This window comes from Manacus candei, unplaced genomic scaffold (assembly GCF_025592945.1).
Source record: "Manacus candei isolate 608988 ecotype Guabito, Panama unplaced genomic scaffold, ASM2559294v1 h1tg000028l, whole genome shotgun sequence".
NCBI lineage: Eukaryota > Metazoa > Chordata > Aves > Passeriformes > Pipridae > Manacus > Manacus candei.
Genome location: NW_026138076.1, coordinates 11,308,605 through 11,333,275, shown reverse-complemented (window position 1 = coordinate 11,333,275; position 24,671 = coordinate 11,308,605). Strand labels below are relative to the sequence as shown.

General features: G+C 39.4%; 1 protein-coding gene across 3 annotated transcripts; it reads left to right on the top strand.

The window, feature by feature from the left end:
* The first annotated feature begins 8 nt into the window (after window positions 1–8).
* Window positions 9–24,243, top strand: LONRF1 (LON peptidase N-terminal domain and ring finger 1). Of its 3 annotated transcripts, XM_051790323.1 has the most exons (13): window positions 9–749; window positions 6,852–6,970; window positions 8,710–8,832; window positions 9,439–9,585; window positions 10,038–10,275; window positions 10,361–10,451; window positions 11,268–11,382; window positions 11,955–12,076; window positions 13,664–13,822; window positions 13,931–14,093; window positions 14,482–14,634; window positions 17,507–17,566; window positions 21,132–24,243. In XM_051790323.1, exons 1-12 carry the CDS (start codon window positions 152–154, stop codon window positions 17,537–17,539), a joined length of 2,061 nt encoding a protein of 686 aa, XP_051646283.1. In that variant the 5' UTR covers window positions 9–151; the 3' UTR covers window positions 17,540–17,566; window positions 21,132–24,243. The 3 variants fall into 3 exon arrangements, with proteins under 3 accessions (XP_051646283.1, XP_051646284.1, XP_051646282.1); XM_051790324.1 differs by lacking the exon at window positions 21,132–24,243 and having other exon boundaries at window positions 17,507–17,612; XM_051790322.1 differs by lacking the exons at window positions 17,507–17,566; window positions 21,132–24,243 and adding an exon at window positions 16,185–17,483 and having other exon boundaries at window positions 111–749.
* Window positions 24,244–24,671: the final 428 nt, after the last annotated feature.

Genomic DNA, 24,671 nt, shown 5'->3' with positions numbered 1-24,671 from the left:
CGTGACCCCGCGCCGTTGGCGGCGCGCGCGTGGAGCGGTGTTTTGTAACCTCCTCCCGCCTCCTCCCGCCCCCCGCCCGCGCCCAGCCCGGAGCCGATCCCGGCGTCCGGAGCGGGAGCGCCACACCCCCTTCGCCGCAGCCGCGCAGCCGATGGCAGCGTCCTCTCCCGCCGTCCCTGTGGGCTCGGAGCTGCCGCCGGAGCCGGGCGGCAGCGGGGGCCCTGGCGAGGGGGCGGACGGGGAGCGGGAGCTGCTGCTGGCGCGACTGGTGCCCGCGAGCCGCCTGAAGGAAGCGGTGGGCGCGTCCCTGGCGTCGCTGTGCCTCGGCCCCCTCGGCGGAGCGCAGCGTCTCGGGACCCTCGTGGACTGCCTGGTGCTGAACTACCGCCTGCGGCAGGGGCCGGGCCGGGGCAGGGAGCGCGAGGCCGAGGGGCCGCTGCGCTGCTGCGGCTGCGGGAGGTTCCTGGGCGAGCCGGTGACCGTCCCGTGCGGGCACACCTACTGCCGCCGCTGCCTCCGCAGGGAGCTGCGGGCCCGCTGCCGCCGCTGCCGGGACTGGCTGCTGCCGGCGGGGGGCACCAGCACGGCCGCGGCCCCGATGCGCACCAGCGTTGTCCTCAACCGGCTGGCCGAGAAGTGGTTCCCGGGCGAGTGCGAGAGGGCGAGGGCCGGGAGCCGGCTGGAGGAGCTGCTGGCCCAGGGCCGCTTCCGAGAGGCGCTGGGCGCCGCCAGCCAGGCCCTGCGAGCAGGTAAGGCTGGAGGGGAGGGGAGCGCTCCCTTCCTCCGCCCGCCGGAGCCGCGAAGTTCCGCCCGTGTCTCGGCGGGACCGGGACGGGCTGGTGGCTGGGCACGGCAGGCTCAGGGGGCTGGGAGTGTAGTGGAATACGTGGGTGTGCCCTCCCTCCCCTGTTTCGAGTCCGTCATGGACCTAAACGGGCCGGTAAAAAACGTCCGAAGTTTTCTCGAGTTTGAGGGAATTCGAGGAGCCTCTCCATTGGGAGAGCGGAGTGGAGGGCACGCGTAGCTGGTCGGTCCTTGGTGAGCGCCCGGCCTGGCAGTGGGGTACGCTTACTCGCACTTACTCCGGAGGTGAGGGGGAGCGTCCCACATGCGCTGCTTCGTGCCTCCCCCCGCACGCTTGTGTGGGACTTGTTTACAGAGGAGCTTGTGGGCTCAGCTTCGTTTTGTGTTTGGTAATCGCTGTGCGCGGTCAAGGGAAATGCAGTTGGTGTATTTAACCTTGTTTCCTGAGAGAGAGACCTATTTTCAGTCTTAAGTGTCACCAAGACAATTCCCAGCAGGCCGGGCCCAGTTGCATAAGCAGACAGGCATGGAGGGGGACAGGTTGTGTAATGGCAGTGACATCATAGGTGGGTGTGGTTGGAGTTTTATATAGTGTTGGAAGAGGGTGCAAAGAGGGAAGGTAGAGGCATGCTTTTAGGCTATCCTATATCCGTCACAATATATGTGTCTAGTGCCATGGACACTTGAGATACCGTCAGTTTTTCAGAGTTTAGTCTTTGTAGAGGGAGTCAGATTTGTGTGATTGATATACCTAGATGGATCCAGTGACAGGTTCCTCTGTTGTTTTTATTCGACTGAATTTTATCACCTGGTGACCTGAGGGGTTCCATTTTGATTTGTAGCCGTTTTTTTTCCTGTTCGTTAATTTAAGAATTAATATTTTTGCAGGTTAAGCATATTACATTTATACAGTTGTCTGCAGCGGAGGGAAAAAACCCAAAAGCTTGCATAAGTCTAATCCTTCCAATCTGTTCTGGGGAGATACATTAGATCTAGTTCCAGAATAAGCTGTTCCTAATGTCGGTGAGATTAAATCGAAGATCTATTTTATATACTTTTTGGCAACCTGATTTAAAGAGGTTCACTTCTGACCACCAAGTCTATTTGCCAGGGTGTTTCTAAAGTGTAGGATATAGGATGGATGTGACCTGAGAAAATGGCTGATCTATTTTAAATCTTGGAACTATAAGATGCAGACTTCTTTCCTGAAGTTCAACATTGAGTCATAGAGGTCGCTCAGTGGCCTTCAGGGTAAAACTGATGAATCCATTATTGATCTCAAATGTTTACAGGGGTCCTGCTTCATGTTTCAGCATTGCTTTGAAAGAATAAAAGAGGCAATTAATTATACAGTTTTTGTTACTATTTCTTTTATGGATTTAGCGATATTATATAGATAACTGTGGGGAAAGAATTTTGATTCCTTTTTATGTGAATCTGCATCTTTAATTTTGGCTTTAAAATGGGTTTAAAATGTAAGAACAATTACCAGCTGTGAAGCTTAATCAAAATTTTATTATTTAAATTCAGTACACGTGCTAGAATTAAGTGCTAGAAGCTCAGTTTAAGATCTGTTGTACAATTCTTTCCCGTATCTCCCCTCCTGAGAACTATCAATATTCCATATATTCTGGTAATGATATTAAAGGACTTCATGAGTCAGAGTGCAGACATACATTAAATGTGAATTTAGAGATGTGGACTCACAACTACAAATCGAAGGTGATTTCAGGCCAACAGATAACAAATTAATAGCTGCTGATACACTTTCAATCTTCCTCCAGAACATGAATCTTGAAAAAACTTAGAGATTGAAAAGATGTGGCTTAAGAAATGTATTAATGTTTAAAATCATTTATGTTCTGTTTCAGTGTTTCCTTACTGCTGCTTCATCTATTTCTTTTTAATGCAAATAGTCAAAAAATTGCAATAAACATAAATCTGATGTCTTAAATAAGGCATTGATGCTAAAAGTTTACTCAAAAAGGTATCTTTCATAACTCTTCTACGTTTCTTGAAACATTTGAAAGAGACCTGTTTCCCATGGTACAGAAGTGACTTTTGAAAAACATGAGTAATGTTAACATATTCATGTGGTTAAAATATTCCTTGCAAGGTTTGAAACAAAATAGTTTAATTAAAGGAAGTATATTGAATTAAAATACAAGTATTGCTTGCCTTTAATCAAGCGTCCTGAAAAATGCAGCTAATGGGCTTGAGTTTGGTCTGAATCTCAGACTTGTTCCTGCTGGAGTGGGCCTCAGGAGGTCTGTTGAGCAATCAGTCTCCTGTTCAAAGCAGAACAAATACTGAGATTGGAGTAGCGTGCTCAAGTTTTTTGAGTTTTTGTATTGAATCATGAAAACCTACAGGCTGAAGATTCCACAGCCTCTCTGGGCAACCTGCTCAGAGGGTAATTATCCTCATGAAAATTTTTCTCCTTATTTCAAGTCTATTTCAGTTTATAACCATTGTCTCTTGTTTTTCCACTGTGCACTTCAGAGTCCTCTAGGTAACCCACTTTTGGATTCTGAAAAGCTGTTGTGTTCTCCTGATGCCTTTGGGAATTGTTTTCTGCTAAACAAACCCAGTTCTCTCAACCTCTTCTTAGGGGTTGTGTGTTCCAACCCTGATAGTTAGGGTGATCCTGTAGTACTGTGTTAATAAATACTGTGTCCTAAAGTTTTTCTACATAGTGGTTGTGATGTGCATGTCTTTTATTTTGAATAATTTGGTATATTATTAAGAACCATATAAAAAGCAGACAGGATCCACCAGAGGTAGTCCATTTGTTGGTAAGTTTATACTGACATTAGCTAGGAGCAGATGCTTTGGAAATAATATTAAAACCAAGAATGCATATTGAGTGACTTTTTGTGTGTACACCTCTTTACACTTTCCTATTAATGTAATAATAACAAGTAATACAGTTCTACCCTACAAGTACTTAGTGTCTTCTTTTCATTAAAATCGTTTGTCTTCAGGTATGCTAAAGTGAGGCATTTCAGGATTTACGATATATTTGGTTACTGAAATTGAAATTCAAGCACTAGTTGTGCTTCTCCTGTTTAGTCTTTGGTCTAGAGATTTGAAATTAGTTTACATCCTCTCTTTGGGTGGCAAACATTAAAATATATGCTGAAACATTGTGAAATGTTTTTATCATGGTTACAAAGCCTAAAAATTAAATTATGTTTACAAAATTGGATATATAAATTTAGATAGAACCAGAGAATTGTTTAGGTTGAAATTGTTAGAATTGACCTTTCAGATAATGAAGTCCAAGCGTTAACCCAGCACTGCCAAGTCCACACTAAACCATGTCCCTAAAGTGCCACATCTGTGTGTCTTTTAAATCCCTCCAGGGATGGTGACTCCACCACTGCCCTGGGCAGCCTGTTTCAGTGCTTGACAGCCCTTTTGGTAAAGAAATTTTTCCTGATAGCCAAACTTAAAGTCCCTTGGTGCAACTTGACACTGTTTCCTCTCATTTTGTCAATGTTACCTGGGAGAAGAAACAGGCTAGCCCTCACCTTGCTACACCCTCCTTTCAGATAGTTGCAGAGAGCGATAAGGTCCCTCCTAAGCCTCCTTTTCTCCAGGTTAAACTCAGTCGCTCTTCATAAGACTTATGCTCCAGACCCTTCATCAGCTTTGTTGCCCATCTCTGGACACACTCCAGACCCTCAATGCCTTTCTTGCAGTGAGGACCCCAAAACTGAACATGTTTCAAGCTGTGGCCTCACCGAGGCTGAGTACACGGGAACGATCACAGCCTGCTGTCCACGCTATTTCTGATACAGTCCAGGATGCCATTGGCCTTCTTGGCCACCTGGGCACACTGCTGGCTCATGGTCAGCCAACTGTCAAACAGCACCCCACGTCCTTTTCCACTGGGCAGCTTTCCAACCACTCTTCCCAAAGCCTGTAGCTCTGCATGGAGTTGTTGTGGTCTAAGTGCAGGGCTCAGCACTTTACCTGGATGAACCTCATACCAGTAACCTTGGCCCATCGATCCAACCTGTCCAAATCTCTCTGCAGAGCCTTTCTGCCCTCCAGTAAATCAACACTCCCACCCAACTTAGTGTTGTCTACAAACTGACTGAGGGTGCAGTTGATCCCCTTGTCCAGATCATTGATGAAGACATTAAAAGGACTGGCCCCAATACCAAGCCCTGAGGAACACGACTTGTCCTCATCTGGCTTTTTTTTCTTGGAAATATTTAGCTCCAGTTTGTTATATGTATTGATCATTCAGCGACAGTGTTTGTATGTTCAGCAGCGAGTTGGGGTTCCAGCTAAACTCCTTGGTTTAGTCTGTGTTTCGTACCAGTTCAGTTGGAATCATGCATTTGCCTTTGAAAAGGAAGTGTATAAAATGTCCACCTGCTGTAAACTTGAACTCACATTTTTATCTTCAAACCACCCCTCATTCTTCCCCTAGGAAAAAAGGATTGGAGTCCCTCAGGTCATGTTCTGCACTTGAAAGTCTGAAAAAGATGCGCTTCCTCTGATTCTGTATAAATAGGCAGCTTATCAGAGAACAAAGACTTGTACTTACTGCTACCTTTGAAGAAAGAAATTTGGTTTGATACTAACTCTGCTGGACACCAGAGCCAAATACACATAAAAAAACTATCTGAAGAGTTTGATCTGAGCTCTTACCTTCCTAGGCTATAGCAGTCACAAAACACAAAGCCACAGGAAACCAGGCCTCAGAGTTGTTCTGCTTGCAGAATTAGTGTTTGAGTTAGAGAGTTTCCCAGACTTCTGTTAAAACAAACATTTTATTATGTCTAAAATAAAAATGAAACAAAGCAGGTTTGGCAATATTTATATTTCAAGGGAAACTAACAACTCCAAAGACAGTTAAGGAAGACACTTTATTTTCAGCTGTGAATTCTTCTGTGATTTTTTTTCTTAACCCTTTCTCTTCCATTGAGATCTTTTTACATGTAGCACTGTGGATCTAAATACAAAGTGATGTGGTGGAATATATGGGAACATTGACCAGGCTGACTTTTAAATGTAAAACAGGCTAATGTTGGAAATTTATGAAAGTTTATACTAGACATTTAGAATAGGCTAAGATAGAATATCAAATTGAAATGATCGCCTCCCAGGAAAGCCTTGTTGAAACAAACTTCAAGGACTATTTGATTTTAGTATTGTTTACAGTAGACCAAGGTTTGGCTTGTTTATCTCACTCAGTGAAAAACAGGTGCATTTTTAAAAACAATCAATAACAAAGTAGTGTGCTGGCATATTTTCTAAGCAACAACTGCACTTAGTTGTGTTACAAAACCATAGTTTTAGTGGCATGGAGATGGGTATGCTTCCCATTTGGAGGTTGCTATACTGAAAGTGCAAAATGCTGTATGTTGGACATGAGAACTTGTCCATACTGAACACGTTCTGCCATTTCCCCATTGTAGAAGTTCCATTAGTGCAGCTCCTTTCAACAGGGCTGCCAGCTGGTGTTAAAGGCTTTCTGGTATTGGCTGTCTCTTCTGATCACATAGTGATAAAGCCTACTTCTGGTACTTCCTAAATGGATAGTGCTGGGAAAGTGGCATCTGTATCTCCAGCCATAGTTGGAGGGGATTGGGCATTATAAAAACAAATTACAGTCTACAGCAAAACTTGGGCATTTGAAAATAAACTGTGTAATGCTTAGGCTTTTAATACAAATGTGCTGAATTCCCAGATTCCTGTGGTTTTGATTAGATGTATTGACTTGGTCTGCAGTTTTTGTTGTCACAGTAGTGCAGAGCAGTACTTTATCAGCCTTTCTGATATTTGAAAATATATTTTCTTGTTGCTGCAATATACATTAGAGGATCCAAAATTTGATTCTTAGCTTAAAAGACATGAACCTGGAATTACTGCCCCTTCTATTACCCAAACACTAGGGGTTAGGGGAGAATGTACTCCAGTAATTTTGGAAGTATTGTACAAAAAATTGTAATTATGTGACATCGCTATGAAAGCAAATCTAATTACAAATTTCTGATTTTTTAAAAATGTTATGTAATTTCTGTCTTCAGATTCCAGTGACTTGATGCTTAGGATTTACAGAGCTGAGTCATATGTTGGCCTCCAAGAATATAAAACAGCCATAGAAGAACTAAATTTTGTTATTTCTAAAATGCCAAATTGGCCAGAGGTAAGTTGGTATGAGCTCGTCATTTTCCAATACTGGGTTTATCTATAAAATTAATAAATTCTAAATTATACTTGAATTGTTTAAAAACCTGTGTCAGCTTCTTTAAATGTTATTTTGTGAGACGTGCAAAATGCTAAAAGGCACATTGAAAATAGTTAACTTGTATGAGACAAGCTACTGATGAGTATGGCAGGTTAGGGCTGGTTGATAAATAGAGTTGGGATGGTTTATGGTAATGTAATCAGTAACAGCTGGGTTGTGGGGCTTGTTTTGTTTATCTGTTAATTTTTGTTAATAGAAGGATGCTTTTCTTGGAAGTTTTTCTTCAAAAAGCCCAAAGAATCTCAGTGGGCACTGAGCTTTGCAAATAGTCCAGGCAACTGGGGAGTCAGTGGTCTTCAGAACCCTTACGATGCTGCATATTGTAGCACTGTCTAAACTGAGCGCAGCAGGAGCAGCAAGATCTTGCCACATGAGGGGACATTGCTGCTGTCTTGGTTTGTCCTGTGTTCAGCAGTTCAGTTGCTACTGCAAATTCATAAAGCCCTCCTGCTTTTCACCTCTCAGTGTTGGTAGCATTGTCTACTTTTTTCTGTATGTTTGGAAAGAAGCCTCACTTTGTTTAACTGATCTTGGTTTGATGGATGGATTCCTATAACAATCCTTATCTCTGAAGGAAAATTAACTGTAAGAGGAGGATTAGCATGCTTCCCTTCTTCAGAATACATCTTAATTGAAACTGCCCAAATCCATCAAAGAGGATGCATGCCCTCATCTCACAGTCTTGTTGAACAGATGCTACTGTTCATACTGTCAGTCATCCTGTAGAAACTGCACTCTGGGGTTTGTTTGTTTGTTGTTTGGTTGGAGTTTTTTGTTTGTTTGTTTGTTTTTGAAGTTTAGTTTCTGGCCCATTATCCAAATTCTCGTGTACAGATAGATATTGTTGTTTTAACTAACTTTTATTAGATAACTGTTTGTTTTATCTAACTATTTATATTACTGCCAGTGCAACTTTTAAAAACTGAGATAAGTTCTTAGTCCCAACATCATCTAGTTACAACTAAGTTTAGCAAAATTCAGTAGTTTTTCTTCCACCTTTTTTTTCAGACCAAATAATATACAGATTTTTTTTTTCCTGTTGCTATCTAGTGCTCAAGAATAAAATATAGTTGGAGGAAGCAACTCCAAAAATGCATTGTTTTGTGTTAAGAATGTTTTGTGTCAAGAATGTAGATTGAGATGAACGTAAGGGATGTAACAGTTGTGTGGGTTGTTTTGTTTGTAGTCCATCTTTTCCTGCATGCTGGAACCATAAGGCTTTTAATGAAAGAGAGGCAAAAAAGGGTATCCTGTAAGCTCTTATGTGAGGTTATGTAATAATTTGCATTTCTCGTCCCCCTTCTTCTTCTCCAGAGGGTCCCAGAAGAGGGAAACTAAGGCCTTTTGTGCATTAAGCACTAGTCAGGTTTTTAACCCTTTTGTATAAGCCAAAGCAAATTAACTGGAAGAAGGCTATTCCAAAAAGCAAATTAACACCAGGCTATTCCATGACTCTTTTCAAACACTAGCATGTGTATGTTAGACAGGGCATATGGATTATCCACACTGTGCACTGTTGAAGAGCTACATTCTTTTTGTTGCGGCAGGTTCTAATTCTAACTGTTGCAATGCCTGTAAGATCAGTACTACAGTTCAACATACTCTCTAGAAATGTCTTCGTGGTATCTGTTTCTCAGGTCTACTTCCGGAAAGGAAAAGTGCTGCAAGACTCTGGCTTTGTAGGTGATGCCTTACAGCTGTTTCTACAGTGCTTAGCCCTTGATGAGGACTTTCTTCCAGCCAAACTAGAAGTAGAAAAGGTATTCATGATACTGGATTCCTATCTCTGGTTTGATTCCTTTATAAAGCTCCCATTGTGGTAGACTTTGAGCATCTAAAATGTTCATTACATACAGAGACGGTTTGGATGGCAGATTACTTTTAAGCTATATCTTAAATCATACTACGCTGAAGAGATATTCCCAGTGTAGGCATTTTAAATACATGTTTAAAAGTACATATGCTTTTGAAGTTACTATATGAATATCTAGAAAACTGCAAAGTAGGCAGCGTGTTAAAGTTTCTAAGTCAAAATCTTTTGTGCCCAGAGCACAACAGTTTTTCTTTGATAATAAAAATTTATAATGAAAAAAATGCATAATACTGAATTGATAATGTATAACTCTGTTCGAAGAGCTCACTAGCTTGTAGTAGAAAAGATTTCTAAGTAAATTTCTTTTTATCAGTGTAGGTATGTAGGTTTCTGCTTGTTTTCAACTCTGCTTTCTCAGTTACTGCTTAAATAAAGATCTGTTTATGAGGATAACTTCATAGAGATTTACTTCTTACTTTTGGTATGTAGTTTTATAACAAAGGTATGTCTAGATTATTTTTCTCTATTATTGACATTTAGCTATTTTTTCTAGACATTGTGTGATGTTTTGTCACCAGAGAAGCTAGGTGAGAGTCTGAAGGAATCTGCTTGGAATTCAGTCCATATTCGAAATAAACCTTTTCTGCTTGGTTCTGAGGTGACTGCATCTTACTGCAACTTACAGTTTTGTCCTCAGCAGGTAACAAAAATTCTAGGATAACTTTTGTTGTTGACTGATATGCAAACATTGGATGTGCTGATACCCTGATACTTTCCAGTGTAAATACTGACTTTCTGTGATTGAATTGGAGGAAAAGAATCATGATTTGGGAGGAATGTATTTTTATTTGTAGTGTTAAAACTCCTCATTCTAGTGAGCTGGAACAAGTAATAAAGTAGTACTTAAGTTTGATATTAGGGACTTCAAAATAAAGAGAAATACAATTTTTCTTCTCTTTGAAGCAGATGAAAATTGTTAAATTGGTAATGCTAAGCCAATTTGAGTACTGTCTTGACTTACAAGTTTCTCTAGTTAACTAATGAACTAACTGTGGGTATCAGTTTGGCTTATATATCTTTGCGTGGTCACATCTTACATACCTAGATTTGTGTTACTCTTAAAATACAGTTCAGTTCATCTCACTATTACAGAGTTCAGGAGGATCAGATGTACTGAAGCCTGTCAGTGGAGGCTTAAATCGTGCACAGTCTGCCCATGCTCTTAATTCAACAAAAGACCTTGCCAAGGAAGATGGCTTAAAGAGAGTGTCTTCTGAACCTCTTCTCTCTGGCCAAGGAAAAAGTGCTTTGTTAAAAAGAAAGCTTTCCTTTTCAGAACAGGATACAGTTGTATGTGAAGATGGAAGAAACAAACACAAAAAGCAAGGAGGTAAACAGTCACTTACTTTGAAATTTAAAGTATTTACTGCCTTGTGCCTTTCTTTGAAAGAGTATTTTGTCTTGCTTTTCTTTAGAAAGTACAAAAAGGGATGTGACACTGGCCTTTGGAACAATTCCAGGGGATTTGATTGATGTATCAGATTTTGAGTGCTCTCTATGTATGAGGTAAGATTTTGTCCTTGATGCAGTATTTCTGTTACAGATGCTTGGCACATATCTGTTACGTGTATGAACTGTAGGTTGTTATGAATTCTGCTATCAGTCAATAATTGCACCTTTTCTCTATCCCTGAAATTAAGTGTTTATTTAAATGTCACCTGCTACAACACTGTATACTATAGGACTATTTTAATCAAGTTGCCTTCTAAATTAAACTTGGCATTGTTAACTGGTAACCGTAAAAGTACAGGGTCTTTTGTTGCTAAATGTTAGGGGGTTTTTGAGTCAATAAAAGTGTTATTTTGGAAAGGCTAATTCTCAGAAGCATTGCCTGTGAACCTCTTATTTGTCTGGGAGATGTAGATGCTTTAGAATGTTAGTTTACTTAAATGTAGCTGATGTATTTGAAACCTCTTATTGAATTGTCTTGCTTTTCAGAATAAATTCTGTAAAACATATGGCGTATACTAAACTATCCATAGTTATGTTACTAGTATGTAAAACAACTTAGCTTTTCAAAGAATCACTCCATTTCGTGTATTCTGAGTCTCTAGCGAGACCAAAAACTTTGTGTTTTGGGATAAATGTTTAGGTACTTAAAGTGCTGGAATGTGTCCAGATTCATCAGAAAACAAAAAAATGAGTGATGAAGTAAATAGAAACAAACTGCAGTATAGAGGAAAAAGTAGAATAAGGAGACATGGAATTAATTTTTCTCTGCTTTATTGTAGTATACCTAGTCTTTTAAAGAGGTTAATCACTGACTCTTTTAGCAAAAGACATGCTGGCCATAGGATCTAAATTCTAATAATTTTGTTTCAGGCTATTCTTTGAGCCAGTTACAACCCCTTGTGGACATACTTTTTGCAAAGGTTGTTTGGAACGATGTTTAGATCATGCTCCACAGTGTCCACTCTGTAAGGAGAGCTTGAAAGAGGTATTGTTTCTCAGTAAAGCTTACAAATACAACTGTTGTATAATTTTAAAGGCTGCTTCACTTGAACCCAATAACTTGGTTTTGCTTGGCTTTTGGATTGCTCTAGAATGGAAAAACTTGAGACAAATTTTTTCAATACAAGTTGATTAGATTTACCTCAGGGTCTTAGGGGTTTTATGTTTCTGTGACCATCTTCTTTACTGGTGTAATTAAATCCTGTGTATTCATAAACTTTGGTAAGTATTCGGTTAAACCTCTCTGTGATTTCTGTACACTTCCCTTGTTTGTATATCCTAGGAAAACAGTTCTGTCTCTGGTAAGCACAGAACTACAAATCAAGTTAGACACTAAATGTGTCAGACACTAAGAACTCACGAAGAGAATCTAATTTTCAAATATTGGAGTATCCTTAGGTGTTAAGCAATGAAACGTAAGAACTTCAGAGCTGTAAGTTTTCATGGGTTTTAAGACACGTCATAGATCATATTTTTAAATAAAAGCTGCATTTTCTGAAATGTTTTTTTAATATATATGAAAAGAAATATTAATGTGTTTTTTGAAATTGCTTACAGTACCTTGCAAGCAGAAAATACAGTATCACAGAACTGCTGGAGGAATTAATAATGAAATATTTGTCTGACGAATTATATGAGAGAAAAAGAATTCATGCTGAAGAAACTGCTGAACACTCCAAGTAAGCTTACTGTCTTGAGAAACTTGAGAAATTAGTATGGAAATCCTTTATAGAAATGTTTTCTTATTTTTGTGGTTATTAATAATGGTATATTATGGATGCAAGAAGGAGTTTGAAGCTTGTCCAGGTCCTTCTGGGTGGCATCCCATCCTTCAGATCCGTCAACCACACCACTCAGCTTGGTGTCATCAGCAGATTTGCTGAGGGTGCACTCAGTCCCTTCATCTGTGTGATTAATGAAGATATTAAACAGTGCAGCTCCCCATATGGATGCCTGAGGGCCACCACTTGTCACTGATATCCCCTGGGACTGAGCCATTGGCCACTATTCTCTTGATGCAACCATTCCAACCACTTTCTTACCCATCTAACAGTGCACCCATCAAATCCATCTCTCTCCAGTTTGGAGAGACAGATGTTGTGGGGGACCATGTCAAAAGCTTTACAGGAAGTCCATATAAATGACAGCTGTAACCTTTCCCTTGTCCACTGATGCAGTCACTCCATAGAAGGCCGTTAGGTTGGGTTGGGCCAGATAGGATGGAGCTCTGAGCAACCTGGTCTAGTGGAAGGTGTCCCTGCCCACAGCAGAGGGGTTGGAACTAGATGATCTTTAAGGTCACTTCCAACTCAGGCCATTCAATGATTCTGTGAAATACGTTTTCCCTTCCATTCCTCTTTTTGCATGCACTGTCATGGAGCTTTGGTTTTAGCTTTGCTGTTCATGGAATTGTCCTCTTCAACTGACTGCAGAGTCTTAGAGACTTGAATTTCTTGCAAACCAGTTCATGAAGAGAGATGTGATCAAAAGAAATAGTTGGGATTTTTTTGTAATTGTGGTATTTATCTCACGAGGGAGAGTTCTTCAGATACATAAAGCATTATGTATTGTAGATAGGAATGTTGAAAAACTATTTAAAACTGCAGCTCATGCAACTTACATAACAGAATCCATCCAGTAGAATTATTTTTTACAGTCTGAAAGGTATTAAAATTAAATCTCTGGTAATGTTTTAATAATAATTTGTTTGTATCACCTATCAACTATACATACCTGATAAAATAGCATGAAAAAATATTTTGTTTTTCAATTACATCTGCTGAAGCATATTGCAAGGTACAGAGTATACCCTCCTTGCATTTGTGATCTGGAGTCCCTCCTAGAGAATAGTCTAAATGGTGACTGTAGCTACTGTGTGGTTACTGCTACATCTTTTTCGTTCCAGGAGTAGTATGTTTCTGAGAGCATAATGGCTTGTATGGCTCAAAACAAAAAGGAAAAAAGTACCTAGCACTCCTGTCCCCAAAACTGAGCCCTTCATTCACTGACTAGATACTCTACTCAGTAGCTAGATAACTGTGAGGCTTACTGTCCAGTGTGTATACAAATCAGTATGTAGGTATTGAGTCACTGTTACATGTTTTTATTTTTTATGAAAGTTTCTACAAAGTGCTTAAACTTTGAAAGTTACTACCCATGCTTTATGACCTCACACATAGCAAACATACTGAAAAAAATGTTTTATCTTGGCATAGCTCAGTGTTTAGATTTTGAAGCCACTTATTTCATTTGATGTTCTCTTGAAGCTTGACCAAGAATGTTCCCATGTTTGTTTGCACTATGGCATATCCTACTGTGCCTTGCCCTCTACATGTATTTGAACCAAGATACCGACTCATGATTCGCAGGAGTATGGAAACTGGAACTAAACAGTTTGGGATGTGCATAAGTGATTCTCAAAATGGGTAGGTTTACATTCTAAATGTAAGCTTCTTATCTCTTATGTCTTTTTAATTAAAAAAGTGTCCTTTCAGAAGTGTGTAATTGAATTACTTACAAGGTCTCTTTTGTAGTTTTGCAGATTATGGTTGCATGCTGCAAATAAGGAACGTTCATTTTCTACCTGATGGACGGTCTGTTGTTGATACAGTTGGTGGAAAGAGATTTAGAGTTTTACGGAGAGGGATGAAAGATGGTTATTGCACTGCAGACATTGAATATTTGGAAGATGTTAAGGTATCCAGAATGCTGTCTAAATATTTAGTAATATTAATATATAAAGATTTTTGCTTGATTTGTTCTTAAGAGCTCTGTTTCAAATTTTTCAGTCTCTAGACCGCTGGAAGATTCAGTGCCAGCACGTGGAATAAATGGCAACTAGCTTAATTTTTTATTATAAAACAACTAAGAAATACTATAGTTTTTTGTTTAAGCAGTAGTTTGAAGCTGTAACTTTAAAAATATTGCAAGATTTCTTTACTATTCAGTCATTGGTAATCAAGGTTTAGGAGAAAACAAGAAATGTATCTAAATATAGTTGAAATTGAATGGTTTTTTGATGTTAGTTTAAACACCTTATTGTTTCTTTATCACTAATCATATTTTCATAACTTTCCTCCTATAGGTTGCTGATGAAGAAGAACTAAAGAAATTGACAGAGCTTCACAATTTTGTTTACAATCAGGCCTGCAGTTGGTTCCAAAACTTAAGGAACAAATTTCGCACTCAGATTCTTCAGCACTTCGGGCCAATGCCTGACAGGGAGGAAAATATACAGGTGAGACTCAAATAATATCAATTATTAGGTGCTTATTTCTAGAAATAAAAACCCTGTTAACAACTGCTAAGCATTAAAAAAAAACAACCCACCACTTTTTTCCCAGCTTCAAAGGTGTTAAGGCTTGCACCTCGTTTCTCTTTTGATGAGCAACAAAAAGCAATTCTGTCACTGGTCGTCGGTTTTTACAGGAAAAGATGGTATGCTGCAGTGGAGATAAAAATAAAACTAGTAAACTGAAAGCACTTTAAACTCTAGTAACATTTAAACTGTTTGTTTGTGTAAAGCTGTTAGAACTTAAAGTGAAAAAAACCTTGAATTTTCTTCCCTGTGAAAGTCAGGGAAGAAACTGAAACTGCCATATGCAGGCAAAGAGTTAATCACAAATAACACTTTCCTCCTTTCTAAGCTAGTGCCATAAACTTCTGAAGCTGCTAGGATTTGACAAATGTTTCTTAAGAAACTAGCTGCAGCAGTCTATTTTAATGGTTATAATGCAACAATTACCGAAGGTTTGTGACATCCTGAGAGACTGGAGGCTGTAGAAAAGTAATTAAAAACATGTAAAATTTGACTTTCAATGCAGAATTATATGTGGATTGGGATCTTATGGGAGCTTGTCCCTCACCCATCTGCTGTATACTTTTATGAGGCTATATTAACCAGTCTGGGAGGACTGTAGATGCTCTAGAGGCCAGTGCATGAATTCAGAAGTGATTTTAGAACAATTAAATAAAAAAATTGATTGGAAACAACATACTAGGAAAGAGGAATATATGTACAAAACTGCAGTAACTGGTAGGGCAGCAATACTGTGAGTGTGTACCTGAGATTTATAATAGGACACAAGTCAAAGCTGTGTGATACAGCTGAAAGTGAGGAAATATCATCTTGGAGTGTACCACTATTAGTAATATTTTTGCAAATCATTCGAGGTGATTAATCTTTTCTGCAGTGATAAGATCTCTGCTGAGGAGTATTATGTCCAGTTCATGGCCTGACATCTAATGCTTCGTGTTGGTAATTAAATAAAGTACAGGAAAAAGTTACAGAGTATGTTTTAACAGCTTAGAAGAAAGTGATTAAGTAGTGCTGCTCTGTGTAGGAGCTAATGAAAAAGGGAGTGGAATTGGGAGGTGATCTAATAAAGATAATTTTAATGAAAATATTAAGCTTCGTAAATATTCAAGCCTTAAGAATAGTAGGACAGGTATTGGGTTTAATTTTTATCAGAGAAGTTTGTTATTAGGTGACTGTCTTATACCTAACCATCTTTTCCCAAGGAAGCTGTGAGCTTCTGCTTCCTATGTTATATTAGAAATAATTGCTTTATCCAGCCTAGTTTAAGTGTACTTTGTTTGACTTCTCAGTTGAGGAGGGATCAGAAGAGACCCCTTGAGCACTCTTCTTATCTCACGGATCTGGAATTCTGTAGTTAGTATCAAACTTTAAAGTAGTCTTGGTCATTGATGACTTTATCTTTTGATGTTTTCATGGTAGTCAACTATACAACATCGGTTATGGGTAACCAACTTATCTTTTATTTTTAGGCAATGCCCAATGGTCCTGCTTGGTGTTGGTGGCTTCTAGCTGTTCTCCCAGTAGACCCCAGATACCAGCTGTCAGTTCTCTCCATGATGTCTTTAAAAGACCGTCTGATAAAAATCCAACATATACTCACATATTTTTCTAGAGACCAGTCCAAGTGACTAACCGCCTGGGTCTTCCTGAAAAGTTACTCTGTTCTGGTTGTAGTAGCAGCTGGAATTTTTGCTGCCTTTGCACATTTAGTACTGGTTTGAGAAGTGTAATGGAACTGTTTTTTCTCTCCTCTCCACCCTCCCCACTTCCTGAACCACGTGGTTCTTTGAATGCACACTTTCTTCAACTATGAGAGAAGACCACTGACGATTGCACAAAGTCAATCCAGCTAGATACGTTTTTCACATTATCTACATTAAAATTTGCACTATGTAGAAGAGAACCTTTTTGAGACTTGATCATTTTAGCAACTGACTTTTTTAAGCTGTGGAAGTGCAGGACTTAAGGCTGACAGTCCAAGTTTACAGCACTGAGGAGGTATTAAAGGTTTTGCAAATGTTTGCCTCATACAACTGTTCTTTTGCTGTTTGCACAAATATTTGAAATATAGTATTGAATGTTACAGTTGGATATTACTACTCTTGTTGAATTATCTTGACCAGGAATGAGGCACAGATTTTTAAGTTTCTTGTAATTGTATGCATCACAAAATAGGTGACGTTATGAACTGTATGCTGAACTGGGAGCCTATTTTAAGGAACAAATGCAAAAAAAAAAGGTACTTCTGTCTAGAAATACTTAAACTGTGAATATGGTTTACATACTTAGGCCTGTACATGTTGAAGAGGAAACTGAAATCTAAATGCTAGTACCAGTTACATTTCTACTGGACTTTTCAGGCTGGCAGTTCTTCCAGTGCACACACTTAGTTTGTAGAGCTTAGAAGAAGAAATCTTAAGAGTGTGCGTGCGTGTGTCTGTTGGGGGTTGTGCATCCAAGATTCAAAAGCTTAAAGTTTTTATTTGAACTTTTTAAGTTGGTGCAAATGTGAGTTCTATGCCTTATTCATATCAATAGTAGAGCACACTGCAGTGGCAAGGTTAGCATCATGCTGCCAATAGGTACTTTTTGTAATTAAAGTTTGCATATTTGTGAATATGTCTGATACTGGCTTTCTTGTATGTAAATCATTTGTAAAATATTTCTTAAATCTTGCTTTTGCTAATATATTTAATTTTCAATAAAAGCTAAAAGTTTGTAATATTTTAAACTTTATCAGAAACTAAAAATCACTTTCTTTTTTCATATGCTTCTATTCTGGGATCTTAAGTACATCCAGAAGCTGCTATTTAACCTACATTAAGGTTGTGAGCACTTCATGACGTAACTGGTATGTACATAATCTGTTTCTGATTATAGTACCTGTCTCAGACTGATTATTGGTCAGACAAGTTTTTTGCTGGTGGCCTGCTTTTCTATCTATTTTGTTTAAATCAGGTATGAAGTTTGCATTTCACAAAACTTAGAAATTGTGGGAATCTGTTCTTGCAGAGCAGTGAGGTATTTCACAGACCTGTTAGTCAGATGCTCTGGCCTTATTCTCTTCAGGGGTCCAAGGTTTGAGATATTACAGGCAGCCCAAAATCTGCTGGATCATTTCTAATGTGGTTTTCTATCTAGGGTAAATTTTCCGTTTATGGTACGAATAAAGTCCTGGATTAATATTTAGAACACTTTATTTGCATAATAAAAGAAGAAATGGAATCCTCTATTTCTCCACTTCCATATGTTGTAACTTTAGAAACTTAATCTTTGCATCACCATGATCTTCTTAAGAATGTAGGTGGCAGGATTTTTTTACCTTGGTGGCAAAAAGTCCCTGTAGCCAGGCTGGAAATACCCAAATAAACTAGTGGTAATTTTTTTTTTTTCTTACCAAGAGCTTGAGTTTTGAAATTCAGTATTCCCTACTCTGCTGGAAGATGTGGTTTCTAAATGTTTTTATACATTCCCATGACTTTTTAATAAGGTAAAAATTCAGATAAAGTATCAGTTGGCTTGCACTGTCCTGTGCCTAAGTGTGTTCTAGTTCTGGAATTGTATCAACTACGTAAGGTAAAACATTATTAAAAGGAAACAGCAACAAAATAAAAAGGAAAGTAACTGTGTTTAACACACGGTGCATTGAGGCTGGTTGTAAGTATACTCTTTGGTAGCTATTCCACGGATGTGATTATTGTATGTGCTCTTGGGAATGATAGAAAATTGAGAGTGGGGACGAAAGATTTTTAAGAGGTTTTTCAAGTTGGAATTTTTTTAAGTGAATGTTTTGTGGACCAGATGTTATCACTTTGTGCAGTTAGAATGAGACAGTAAAACAAGCTTGACTGAATGTTTGCATAGCCCTTTCAGTAAGTATCTTGGAGAGACACTATGTTGTACTTTGTACATCATACTTTGAATTTTGGGAGTATTTTCTTATTCTTACAATTATTTCTTTTATCCCCCCCATCACACAGCAAGGGTTCTTTAGCTGTCAAACAATAAATAGCAACTAAGGATAAAGTTTGATCACGTTTTATTATTATAATAAGGTTGAAAATCAGTGTAATTAGACCTGAGCAGAATGCAAGTGAACTAGGCATAGGGAAAAGGGGAAAGCTCACTTGCTGTGTAGGCAAGCTACAACACCTGTAATGATTAGACTTACCTGATGAGGAGCAACAGCCAAGAGAATTGTCAAGCTCTCGTTTTCTCTCATGACAAAAGGTTTCCTTCGCTGGGCAGCACCCTTGGACCAGCCAACGAAAGCTACCCCAAGTTATTGTTGGGGCACCTTATTTACAAGATTGTGCTTTCTTTCAGTCATATGATCGACAAGTTGATGGAGAAATGTTCTTTATGTAAGTGTGAGAACAAAACTAAATGTGTCTCAAAAGATTGGTGATCTGTAAATAGCTATAAGTGAATTGAATGTGCATGTATGTTAGTATGAGAAAGGTCCTAAACTTCAACATGAGGGTTTGGAGTCACTGTACTGAGAACTGTCTGCCCAGAAGTGATGTGTATTTTTCAAATGTTTCTGGCAAGGACCTGTTCCCAGTTTTGCTAAGTTGTGGCCAGAGATCTCGCTGAAATTCTTAGTTTATGATTAATGTTCACCTCTAGTCTCATCACTCTTACCAAATTTGTGTCATTTTCTGTAACAACTTTGAGCCCTTGGAGAGAACCAATGAACTTTATGTTTAGAAACTTCAGCTTTCTTGGTATGAAATGGCAACTTCACGTTTCTCCATCTAACTTGACTTTTCTTTTGGCAATTGGCAAATATTTGTCACAGTCATTCTAGCAAATCATTTCTCCATGGGCCTTTTACTGGTCCTAAGTTTCTTTAAGGACAGTATGCAAAGATAGTTGTAAGATATTGGTGGGGGGGAAACTTGAAGCTATGCTAGAACATTAGTTCTCTAGGAAGAAGTGTTTGCTCTGAACCCCACGAAAGATGAGGTCAGATTCAAACGTTGCTAGAGGCTTTAGAAGGCTTGTCATCTTTTTGGTTTTATAAGTGATCTAACCCATTCCTTTCAGTATGTGTGGGGTGGGGTAAATATCTACTAAATACTCAGATTTTGCTTTAGACTCACAATAATTACACGTGAGACATGGTAGAGTTGATCTGCACAACTGAGTCTTTTGGACAAGAGCATGAGGGAGCCTCGTAGTGCAAGGCTCTGCTCGCTTGACATTGGGGCAGCAGCAATTCCCAGAGAGAATGGTTAAATTTCAGCTTTGAGCAGGTCCTCAGGAGCAGTAGACAAACCACAACTGCCCGGCCTGCACCTGTGCAAGGCTAAAATGTTTCTTTTTCAGTACTGACTTTGACTGTACAGACCTGGCTATTTACAACTGGATTTATAATGGGAAGAAAGTCACTCCACTTAGTAGATAGGAGATACCTGTACAAGGAAGATTGTATCCATGCCACTTGGTATCACACTGAAATCTGCCCATTGTCTTCTCATTTATATGCTTTTCTAAAATTAAAAAAAAAACAAAACCAAAAACAAAAACCAAAACCAAAAACAAAACAACAAAAAATACACCAAAAAACCCACAACAAACAACAACAACAAAAAAACCCCAACCAACCAAACAAAACCAAAAAACCCCCACAACTCCAAAGCTGTAAAACATTCAGTGCTAGGATATCAATTATTCTCAGGCATTTATCAAAACAAAGCAAAACAGAGTTCACTGAGCCTTGATTTTTTTTGTGAAGTTATACTTTCCTGGACACTCATAACTGTGACTGCTTTTACAAGCAAAGGCCAATAGTGGGATTTCACCATAGATTTAAAAAAATAATTGCACTAGTGATTGTATGATATAGCTTCATTGCAGTCAGGAGCGCTTATGAGGATGTGGCAGGCTCTCTAGGACAAAAAGTTTTGAATATTGGAGAGAAAGCAGTTGCTAAAGAAGTTGTTACACTTCTAGTTGAGGGGTTTGATTTCGTTTGGTAATTAAGATGGAAGAATGTCCTATATTGGAAATAACTTTTGAAGCAGACTGAATATGAACCTGTACTAGCTGGGAAGCTGGCCATTTACTAGATGTTTAGTGTGTTAGAAAAGGGAAATGATGTAATGGGAAACTGGAGGCTGTGCTGTATTAAGACAAATACAGTCACTTTCCAATCCAAACAGAAATTCTCTGGAGCTTGGCATCTTAAAATACTTAATTATATTATCTATTTGAGTGACTGTTGGTTCCTTGCACTCAAGAACTTTCTGGTCTGTCAGCTCGGAATGTTTTTATCAGCATAAAGAGTTATACAAGAGGCTTGGCAAAGTGGGCTACTACCTTGTTCCTAACAGTGCTGTAAGGGGAGGGGAGAGCGGTGATGTTTCTTTTATCCTTTTTTTATATTTTTATTTTTTCCCCTCTTGCATCAGACCTGACTCAGTTCTGACTGAGGGCTCCTTGTGGGGACTGCCACAGCCCCTCCTATTTCCCCTGCCAGTGTATCAGAACCATCTATCAGACGTTTCAGCCGACTGCTGCCTGCTAGATGAAGTCCCAAAGTCTGGGAAGCAATGAGTGCCTGTGAAGGACAGCCCGTTCTTTTCTGTGGAAAGCTCTGTCCTTGAAAAAGACTTGAACTTGATGCTTGATATTCACAAGCATCTGTTGAGCTTCTGGCAACTTGTTTGCTGTACTGTTTTTCAGTATCTTTTGTGAAGATACCCTCCTACTGGTGATGACATCTGTCAGCAGGAGGGGAGAGAGAAAAGCTGTTACACTTAATTCTTTTACCAAGTTCCATGCAAATACATCTTCATTCCGTCTTAAAAGACACTTCGAATTTTACCTTCCACATGGAACAACAAGTCTTCTAAGATCTTTACGCTCAGAGTACACTCTTCAGGAAGTAAATCCTGCAGAAAGCTCCCCACTCTAGTTGAACTGACATTTCGTAGTCGTCATGGTGTCCATACAGAAGAAAGTTAACAGAACCTGTCTGAGGCCTGCTACAAGACTCCTGAGGCAGAAACCCAAAGCTCTAGAGGCAACCTCTGTTGTGGTTATTTAAGGAAATAAACTGAGACAGTGTGGGGATAAAAAGGGAAATTAAGATCTTCCCTTGCTACAGGTCTCTGCATGCCTGTGGTGGTAAAAGCACTCTTCTAAGAATTAAGGGAAAGGTTAAGTTTTGTCCTTTCCCCCAGCAGAAAGGGGACCAAATTGCTTATAACCAGGATGTCTGTTCTAACATGTAGTAGAGTGCAGGTTATGTTTTGTGTATATGGGGGACTTTGTGTATCCTGATAAGGCTTTGATGAGTACCAGGCTGTTCTGCCTTGTTAAGACCTAAAGTGCTTCTGCAAAAGCACGACTGCGGGTGCTTAAGTGACTTTAGGTCCCTCTTGCCCAGGGAGCCATTGCACAGCAACACTGAGGAGCTTTGAATGCACACACTTAGATCTGAAATGGAACAGGGATTTAGGAACTGGAACTGCAGCATTATTCTAGAGGTAATTAAACTATGCCAGAAATTCAGGGTTTGTGTTGGATTTTTTTATTTTGCTTTTTATCAACCATCTATGAAACTTGAAAGCTTTCTCCTCTTGTATGTACCTTGAAACAAGTCTTGATTGTTCAAACAACCTTTACACCTTATTTTTGTCTGAGCCCAGAAATTGATCATTCTCATGTGTGTGCTTTTGGAAGTTTTGAACAAGAAGTGTGCTCTGAAAATGCATGACATGCCAACTGCAACACAATCCAAATACAGTGCAACTGGCACCTCTGATTTTATTTTAAAACATGGCTCAAGATTTCCAACACTATTTCACAATTAAGTTGCATGGCTAAAGAAATCACTGGGGCTGTGAGAAAAGGTCCAAATGCCCACTCTAGTGAGGGAAGAGTCATGATTTTTCTTTGAGTATGAATTAGTTTAAAACAAAGACTGCCTTAATGCCATCCCCAAGAAGCCTAAAGCACATCCTCAGCCTTCAACTCACTTTTACAGCTCCCCCCAGGCAGTGGATATTGAAACCATACTTTCGGTCTTCCAGATAGGCACTTTAACCTTTGAGCTGTGGATGGATGACAAACCAGTGGGAGCTGTGACTTGATTTCCCCCTCATTTTCCTGAATGTTTTTTGGGGGGATTGGATTTTTTTGGAAACAAAGTGATATAAAAACTGAGCACCAGGTGCCACTCACCTGTACCTGAAGTAATGTAGGGATGTAAACCAAGTTCTGCCCTCAGCACTTCCCTCTGCTAAGTCCAAAAAGTTCTTTGCTAATATCTTTAAAGAACATACACTGTTAAGCAGGCAACTCTGCTAATTAGGAGATGATCTAATCCAGGGTCCTAGGTTCCACAGGGGATGCTCAAAAATTAGACTTCCATTACAGGTATTCCAACTCAATTTACAAAATACAAATAAACTTCGGTAACTGCTCTATGTAATACTTTATGTGAAGATAAAAGCACTTTTTAAAGTAAGAATTTGTTGGAATTGTTTTTAAAATCCAAAAAAAGCGCAAGGGCTACAAGAGCAATTTCTGACTGAAGCAATTTTCAGGTTATTGCATCAATGTAATAGTTGAAATGCTGAATCAAGGGGAATTATGTTCATTTCACAGCAAAAACTTTGTGAAGAAGTTCCAGCTGAACTAAATCACTGAACGTTTTGGCCTTTAGGACAACTACATTAAGTCCTTGCAGATATGATAGACTTTGCAGGTTTTGTCTGCTGATCACAGCAACACACAGTTTATGTTGGCTGCTGTCTTACTGCTTCTTTGCAAGGCAGCTGCTCAAGCAAGGATTTGCTTCCGAGAGTTCAGTACAGACTGCACAAAAAAAAAAAAAAAACAAGCAACCCACCCCATCCAAAAGCTGAAGAATGACCATTTCTATGGCAACTAAAGCACTTGCATGCTCATGCCCAAGATAAATTGGCACAATCTTACAAATGAAGTTTGTATAATCAGAGTGAAAGTAATTTGAGAAAGGTAACTAGAAACTGAACAGAATATTCCAGGTGTAATACTCAAATCATCATCTGTTACTAATTTTTATTACATGGGGGAAGACTGTACAGAAAAAGCAAAACAGCACAGCAATGTAACGTGGAAGAAGAGAGCAGTGGCTGGCTGCAGTTGTCTATCTCACCATGGTGGTAGGGTGGTCAGGTGACTAATAAGCTTGTCAGGTTGATTACCCATCAGAGCCAACACCCAGTGTAGTGCTGGCTAGAGAGGAATAGGAAATGACACCTTCACCTCTTGTGTAACTTCACCCTCAGGCTGTGTATTGTTTTGTTATGTAGCTGAGCTAGCAGACTGCTGCCACCCGGAGAAAGAAGTGCTGCAATCTCCTTTAGAGTTGTTGGCTTTGGTGCTTGTCTGATTACAAGATAAGATGATCCAGTTCACTTACCCAAGCAAACTAAGAGCATGGAGTCTTTTCACCCATTAATTCTTCTAATAGGCAAAGTTAATACCACTGTCTTGGTAGGAGAGCTAGCTGACAGCATGCTTTCAGCTATGCCACGGTTAAGTATGCAGGCAAGTACAAACTTGGGAAATAGTTTGCTCACTGAAAAAAATTACAGTCTTGAGGATCTTCACTTCTAAGTCAGTGATAGTATGCCACAAAGGAATTTCAACCTCTTTGTTCAGCACTAGCTCTCACTGTTATTGATACTTCACTTAAAAATTTATTAGAAAAGCAACTGCCCTCAAGCCTAAGAAGTGTTTTAGTTGTTTTGCTTTAGTGTAAGCTTTGACCAGTTTAAACCCCTTGCATTTAAGGGAGCACTGCTCAGAGCTCTTCTATACAAATATGTCTAAGATGCAGTCCCTTCTGTGAAGAAGGCCAGCAGCAGCATTTAATCCAGTTACTCACATTAGGGGTAAGCCTGAAGTACTACACCATCATAGAGCAGTACTTTAGGAACAAAGCAGTGCAGCTTCCT

Excerpts from the sequence above, each read along its gene's own strand:
- LONRF1 (XM_051790322.1), top strand. The coding sequence starts at position 152 with ATGGCAGCGTCCTCTCCCGCCGTCCCTGTGGGCTCGGAGCTGCCGCCG. Across the intron at positions 13,823-13,930 it reads ATAAGTGATTCTCAAAATGG|TTTTGCAGATTATGGTTGCA; the intron begins GTAGGTTTACAT and ends TCTCTTTTGTAG. Across the intron at positions 14,094-14,481 it reads AATATTTGGAAGATGTTAAG|GTTGCTGATGAAGAAGAACT; the intron begins GTATCCAGAATG and ends TTCCTCCTATAG.